This window comes from Austrofundulus limnaeus, unplaced genomic scaffold (genome assembly GCF_001266775.1).
Source record: "Austrofundulus limnaeus strain Quisiro unplaced genomic scaffold, Austrofundulus_limnaeus-1.0 Scaffold801, whole genome shotgun sequence".
Taxonomy (NCBI): Eukaryota; Metazoa; Chordata; class Actinopteri; order Cyprinodontiformes; family Rivulidae; genus Austrofundulus; species Austrofundulus limnaeus.
In genome coordinates this window covers 57,762-65,719 of record NW_013953203.1, presented here as the reverse complement: position 1 = coordinate 65,719, position 7,958 = coordinate 57,762, and the positions used below count along the sequence as shown (strand labels likewise).

Below are 7,958 nucleotides of genomic sequence, written 5' to 3'. Positions count from 1 at the left end.
AAGCAGAGATGCGATCCTAAGGCCACCAAAACGGATCCCCTCAACACCTCGGCTGCGCCTAGAAATTCTGTCCAAGTAAATCTGCAAGTAAATCAGCTTTTGACAGATCAAATTTTAACGTAATGTTTCTGAAACTGAGTTATACCCTTTTTGTGTTTGCACACGTTGATTTGCTGTGGTTGTGGGTTGACTCAAAAAGTAAACCAGTTTTAAGTGTTCTTCCAGTAAGTACTTTATAAAAGTTTCATTAAGATTTGTTTACTAGTTTATGAAATGTTTAGCTAACAGACACAGTGACTTCAGCAGTTAATGCCAATGTTTAATCAAAGYTCTTGTTCAATTTATTAGCATAAGAAGTATGTTGTTTATAAATAACAGCAACACCAAATTTGAACTCTAACTGTAGAGAAGACATTGCCATTTCTTGTGTTTGCCCAAGTCATTTAGGTGTGGCAGCCATATTGAATCTGGCTGACTCCAAATGTTATCAGTTGTAAATAATCTTGGTTAGTTTAAGACGATCCACTATTGATGCACATCTGACTTAGTGACAAAGATAGTCACAGAGCCTAAACAGTATGTGGGTAAGAGGGGACCAGCATTCCTGTTTTGAAAATAATATTATAAGGAAGTAAACTGACTCATATTTTGTATATAAAATAGTACATATTTTGATTTCATTGTTTTCTTGTGCATTTTTGCCTGCAACTTTTTAGCAGTGTAGTGTTGAGGAAGAAGAATGAGTCAGCAGATGATTTGCCTAAACTTCCCTGTACCTAAAACAAAGCACAATAAACCAAAGCTGAAAGAAATGTTGATGTTCTGGAGTAAACATTTTTTCCAAACACAGGATGACATTTACAGACATCCTTTGTGTGCAAGTAACTACCGACGAATATGGGTTGATGAAGAATAACATCTTCAGAAAAGTTGATTCATAGCAACATCTTCAGTAGTTTACCTCAGGGTCATTGGTTGMTTTGGCCATTTACTACTAGACACCCTCTTCTGAGGAAGACCCTGCAAAGGGTGATCCATCCTTGCAGTGCTCCATAAATCAGCTTTTCACTGGGGCCCAGCAGGGATTTTTCCTCCTTATCRACAACCATTGACTGTTTTTCTCGGCTGCCTCTGAAGTAGCTCTGATGGCTTGATGCTGACTCCGGCCTCCAACTCCCAAGTCCTTCAGCAGTTTGATGGTAGTCACTACTACAAATCTTCTGCACCCCACCTCTGCAGGCTGGACTTCAATATTAGTATTGTATATACAGTAAATAATTGCATAATGAAAATGGAGTTACTGAGTGACAAATGGACTTTGCATAGCATCTGTTCTAGACATTCACATGTGCTCATTAGAATTGTGTATCTTTGGTTTGTGACTGATGCAGTATGTATCTTAATACACTGCCAATGATCCAATCCAAAACAAACAAAAAAAAAAAAAAACCCGAACCCCAAAAAAGACTAGCCTGGCCCTTGCCTTCCTATGCAGTTCCGCTCATTTCTAGTTTCCCTTCACTGCTCTGTCTGGAATTTCTCCCATAGAGAAGGATTTCTTCGGGAGCATTTCATTTGGGCCAGTCAGAGAATAGAACGTCGATTTTCTGCGCAGTGTCAGCTTGCAGTTTATTTTACCTGGGCCAATCAGCAAACAAGGCGGAATTTTGAACAACGGTGATTTTCTGCACAGTGACAGCTGGCTAGTTTAGCAATGGCAGTGGAGGAAGTGAAAGAAGTCAGTCCATCTTGAAAAGGCTTCCAAATTAAAATAAATTTGTCTGACAAAGCCTGCAGCTCTCATTTATAGTCGTCTCGTTCGGCTTGATCCTTCTCTCAGTAGGGTTGTTTACAGTGCATGCAATTTCCAGTTAGCTTCTTAGCTTAGCCTCCTTCACAGTGGAGCTGGCACGCATACGTCACGGCCAACCGATCCAATCATTTAAAACTTGTCACGCCTCCAGCAAGAATTGCTTCTCTATAGCCGAGAGTTCAGACCCTCGTGCGAAGCAAACTGAAGGTCAAGTATCTGGTTTTTACCAGGCTAAAAAAGACAGGAAAATACTTTTTCTTGGTTTGCTCAGTTTCAAACTCTGAGTTTCACTATTTTCATAAATTCTAAGCAGGTATGATACATTAACTAACACCTTGTTGCAGTGACTTAATTCCAGTTGCAGTTTTTAATACCAAAGTGCAACAATACCATGAAAAAAATAGTAGATCATTAAAAAGAAAGATATGAATCTCAAAAATACAACACCTTGTGATCAATATTTAKATCAATGATGTCAGTTGTCATTCAAATTCAGTTGTTTTGATGCTAGAACTCTTGAAAGGTCAGTAAATATCATTGTAGGAGGGGAAAACGTCAAACCGTTGTCAACGTTTTTTTTTTCTTGAGCGCCTCAACATCTAGATGTGAGTTTTTGTTTCTAAATTTGAGCAAAGAATTGACAGTTGTTTATCTACAGTTTTTAGTATGTGACGTACAAATCCAGATATATGACCTTTGAAACTCACACAATATGTAATGTGAGAAAAAACACAAACTCTGCATCATCAAATATTTGGGAGGTAGGAGTTAGCTTTTATTCCTTGCCTTTTTGCACATCACACACTATTTTTATTGTCGTCATTGTACTATGATATAGTATGATGTGTTCCCTTTTCTGTTTGTTACATTTTCATGGTTATCTCACTGTCTCTTCTTCCATGTTCCACTCCCTACATTTCTTGTTAAGCTCAGGAAAGGAAACAAACATGAGGCTAAAGTCGGGGAAACAAACGTCACTGTGTCCTGTAAACATTAGACTCTAAGGTACACTGACACAGTGCTGCAAAAATATCAAACATTTATTGTCACTGCAGCATCAATGTGTTAAATACTATTATCACACAGGGCTTTTTGCACTGCAATAAATCATAAACTATTACAGTAAGTGCTGTAATAGTGCACATAAGTGCTCTAAGTTGCCAATATTATATTTAGCCAATTTGATGGACTGTCACTGCAGTTGTTACAATTTTAATAATTAATAATTAAAACAAAACTGTTCGTTCATCTTCACTACTTTTTGTCCACTTTGCTAGTTGTCCTAGCTGAAATCATTATATTTAACAATAATGATAATAAAATATATTTTACTATTATTGTGCAGCCTTACACTAGAACATGACCGGGTTCTTATTATGGTTTTTCCCTATTTATTAGCTGCATTATGATTGCTGAGTCTCTATCCAATGTGACTGAAGTCTACATTTCCACTTTTTTACAGGTTTCGGATCCTGTGCAACAAGATCATCACCCACAAGATGTTTGATCATGTTGTGCTGGTCATCATCTTCCTCAACTGCATCACCATCGCTATGGAGAGGCCTCGCATCGAATCTGCCAGTGCTGTGAGTGTCACAACATACAGAGGTGTATAAAGTTCCACTCTGTAAAAATCTGCAACTTTATTCTGCTGGCTGCCAGTTTTTTTTGTTGTTTTTTTGTAACATAGAGACAAATGTAAAAAGACAGGTGTGAGTATTAAAAAATTTACAGTGTAAACAGAAATTCCAGAGATATGTTTAATGTCTCTGTGTGGGTGTGCGCGTGTGTGTGTGAAGGGACTCGTAAAGGAACTCAGTGACAGCTCAGCAAATGTCCTAGGAGAGATGGAGAATAAGGAAATACCTGTGAGCATGTCAAAGCTTCATAAAACACTCTCTCTCACACACACACACACACACACACGCACACACGCACGCACACACACACACACACACACACTCACACTTGCACATGGCAGAAAATTTTTTTGAGTTTGCTCTCTGCAGAGAAATGGAGCAGAACATTGTGTAAGCAAGGAACCATTCCAGTTTGACCATGAGCCAGCAGTTCTAGGTGATGTGTGTCATACCCACACATCTTCTGCACCGCATCCATATTGTAACCTTCTTAGCTAAAGCTGCAGCCCTACAAAGGAGGTCTGGCTGGATTACTTGATGCAATGCTATGAAGATAGATATGTGTCGAAACCCACCTGGAAATTTTGATTTGAAACTTGGAGAACATGACTGAACCACTATGTAAAAAAAAACGAACAGAATTATTTGGGTTTGTGCTCAGATGTTGCAGCTAGTAGCACTTAATAATATTCACTCTCTAATCTGAATTTGCCCCCTATTATTTCAAAAACATTATTCTGTACTAACTTGTCATTTTTTAGTCTAGAAATGTGTTCCTGTTTCAGGTTTCTTCTTCATAAAAAGGCATATTGTGAGACTTAGGGTTCTCCATCAAGCCATCCAGGCAATAAACTTCCGGGAAAGTGACAAACCAGAAGAAACCATAACACGTTATAACGAGATGGTTATCTTGATATAACAAGATAGTTTTCTCGTTTTTACAAGATAGTTTTCTCGTTTTTAAAAGATAGTTTTCTCATTAGAACAAGATAGTTTTCCCGTTATAACGAGATAGTTTTCTCATTAGAACAAGATAGTTTTCCCGTTATAACGAGATAGTTTTCTCGTTATAACGAGATCAGGTTTCAAAATAATTTCGTGTCATGTGGCAGCTCTACGCTTCTGTAAAAAATAAATTCAATCAAAAAAATAATATTTTCAACCAAAAAAAATAATTTCAACCAAACCAAAAAAGCAGTTTCAATTAAAAAAAAATAATTTCAACCAAAAAAATGTTTTTTTCTACCAAACAAAAAAAAAAAGGGTATTTCAATTAAAAAAAAAAAAATCAAAACAGAAACTTTTGGTTGAATCTCAAACTTTTGCTTGACGCTTAATGTTTATGGTTGACTGTCTAAGWTTTTGGTTGAACTCAYAAAAGATTTGAACTCCATGATCACAAACTAGTAGAGTGGTGCAGAGAGTAGAGAAGCTGAGCTTGAAATTGGAAGGTAGCTGGTTCGACTCCAGGTTGGTCTTCATGTTGCACATGTGTGAAGGGTGAAATGCAGAGACTTATAAGAGACCTATTATGCAAAATTCACTTTTTAAAGGTTTTTTTTACTCAACTTTGGGTATGTACTTCTTAAGAAAACAGTCCTAGGACCAAAAACATGCACCCAGGGGCATATTTACTGTAAGTAAATGTATTTTTAATGTATATTAACAACAAGTTTTATACTTCCTACATTTTGTGATGTCACAAGCCGTTCAACAACCCACCGGAACCTGCGTTCAGCCCCTTACCTAGCAACCCCCGGGTGAGGCTCCACCTCCTCAGTATAAAAAGCCACCACGGTGTTGTTGTGTAATGTGCAGCTCATTTCACAAGCCTTCCAATAGGGCAATGGGTAGTGTGTTAGATCAGAAAGTGGGAGACCAGGGTATGAGACCGACAAGGGCACATACAATTTAATTATTTATTTTTGTTATGAACACGTTTTCTCATGTACCTCTATTGTTTAGCTTATTAAAGCCTTGTTAAAGCCTATTTGTTCAAGTTTCTGAGGTATTTTGACCGCTGCTGCTCCCATTACCTGCCCTGTTAACAGCATGCAGAGTGAGCGCACAACTCTGACATAGGAGGAGGGGGAGAAAAAAAAAGCTGCGACCACAACTCTGCCTCTGGGTCTGACTCAGGGTCTCATATATACGGTTGTACAACAGAGCTTCTGCTATTACTAGCCATGGTAACGTAAACGCTGGCTTTGAAGATGATCCCGTGGTAAGATGTTTATCATATACTGTATCGATCCTGGTGGGGGGGYAGCCTCTACATTTAACCCATCACACATGTGAACACATGTACAATCTGAAGTTGAACCAGCTACATTCTGATCTTAGACTCAGCTTCTCTACTCTCTGCGCCACTCCTCTAGTTTAGAATTTCTGAGTTCAAATCTTTTTTGAGTTCATCCAAAAACTTAGACAGTCAACCAAAAACTTAAAGCATCAACCAAAAGTTTGAGATTCAACGAAAAGGTTCTGTTTTGCAAAAAACATTTTGATTCAGAAAAACGCTAAGATGGCAGAGGAGTAAGACGCATGTCGCGTGGGCTCCCGCTCCGACTTGTTCATTCTATGGTTCTCTACTAAATGTCCTTGCTGCTTTGAGCATTTGGTCTGTCCGGACTCGACCCCTGAGTGATTCTTGCCTGGAAGAGTAGAAGAATGGCGACAAACTCGAGGAAAGGCAAACAGTCTAGCTCGGCGGCTGCTAGGCCCGACGCCGCCTCGGAGCAGGCTGCAGCTAAAGCCGGACTTTCGGCGCCCTCCTCTCCCTCCTGCAGCGAGATGGATGCACTCTCCTTGAAGTCTGACATTCTTGTCACTATAAAAACCGATCTCTCAGCTGTGATCAAATCCGAAATAAAAGCGGCTTTGGCTGAAGAGTTTACTCTTATTAAAGGAGAGCTACAAGCGGTGAGAGCTGAAGTGGCTAACGGCACAATGCTACTATGCGCCGACCTGGACCACCTTAAGCAAAGCGTTAAGGAGGTGGAGGACAGCTTGTCAACCTGGTCCAATGAGGTTGTTTCTCTGCGCACTACTGTCTTGGAACTGAAAGAAGAAGTCGATGGGCTCAAAAAGAAGTGTGATGATATGGAAGGYCGCATGAGAAGGTGCAATGDGCMYATTATTGGAGTTCCTGAAATGCCAGAATCCAGCTCCACTTCAGCAGTGGCTAAACTGCTAGCAGAGGTTCTACAGATGGATAAAGAGCCACTGGTGGACCGAGCGCATCGCTCTCCAGGTGGGAACAAGTCAGGCGATAAGCCGCGGGTTATTGTTGCTAAGCTGCACTATTTTCAAGAATTTGTGGAAATACTGCATCGGGCTCGGAGTCATGGTCCTCTTCGTTTTAAGGAGGCACCGATCATCATCACATCTGACTACACGGCGGCTGTGGCCAGGGCTCGGCCGGCGTTTACGGAGGTGAGGAGGCTTCTTCGCAACCYACGAGATGTTTGCTACAGCGTGCTTTTTCCTGCACGGCTCCACATCTCTCATGGGGAGGAAAACAAGGAATTCCTGGATGCCAATAAAGCAATGGACTACGTTAAGAAGAAAATCATCTAGGCGACGGACAGCGAGGACCTGCGTTGACCGCGGGTCCAGCCCTCATCTATCCGTTGTGACTGTCAGGTTGTAATGAACCTTCCAACTTTATGTCCAGCGTTATATCTTCATTTAATTTTAGACTTTATTCAAAAGGACAATATTCCTCTTTTGGTTCTACGTATGAGAGTTTGACAGGAGGTCTGTCTGGATCTTGGTTAGTGATTTATTTATCAGTGCTGCAAGGAGCATAAACAGTAATAATACTTTAAAGTAAGGGAACCCCTTCTTTATTTTTATTTTTTTGTTACCGTTATTTAGTTGTGGCGGGAGTCCAGGCAGGGAGTCAAGTCCCTCAGTATAAACACAAATGTGTGGATTTTTTTGTTTGTTGGGTTCTCCGTGTTTTTTTAGGGGAAAGGGGTGGGACTATACCGGATCTTTTTGTTTTGAGAATGTCTTTTTCAGGTTATTTTTTGTGATGGTTTGTGGATATTGTACTACTGTCCGACTGACCATACATGAGCAGTTCTAATATTAACAGGTTCATCAACAGTCACCCAGTTAACCGTGTGAGTTGGAATGTGAAATTCCTCAATGGTCCAAGTGAAATTTAGGAAATTTATGACACATTTAAGACAACTTGATGCTAATATTACTTTTTTTGCAGGAGACCCATTTGGGTGAGGCAGACAGTGCAAATCTAAGCAGGCACTGGTCTGGTCAGGTGTTTCAGTCTAATTTCCAATCTAAATCGAGAGGGGTAGCCATCTTAGTTAGTAAACAGGTGCAATTTATGGCATCCAGTGTTAAAACGGACGCTGCTGGATGTTATGTAATTGTGGTGGAAAAACTATATGAATTTCCTGTCATTTTTGTCTCAGTATATGCTCCAAATTGGGATGACCAAACATTTTTAATACACTTTTTTCAAATGTACCTAATAT

The 7,958-nt window shown here is 39.8% G+C and overlaps 1 protein-coding gene across 4 annotated transcripts in view; it reads left to right on the top strand.

Moving 5' to 3' along the window:
• The window catches only part of cacna1g (calcium channel, voltage-dependent, T type, alpha 1G subunit), a gene marked incomplete at its 5' end in the record, with an annotated part of 89,231 nt that overhangs the window by 23,519 nt on the left and 57,754 nt on the right, over positions 1-7,958 (top strand). For all 4 annotated transcript variants that reach the window (XM_014028714.1, XM_014028715.1, XM_014028713.1 and 1 more), the window contains 1 exon segment: positions 3,276-3,399. In XM_014028714.1, the coding sequence (XP_013884168.1) occupies positions 3,276-3,399 (124 nt within the window).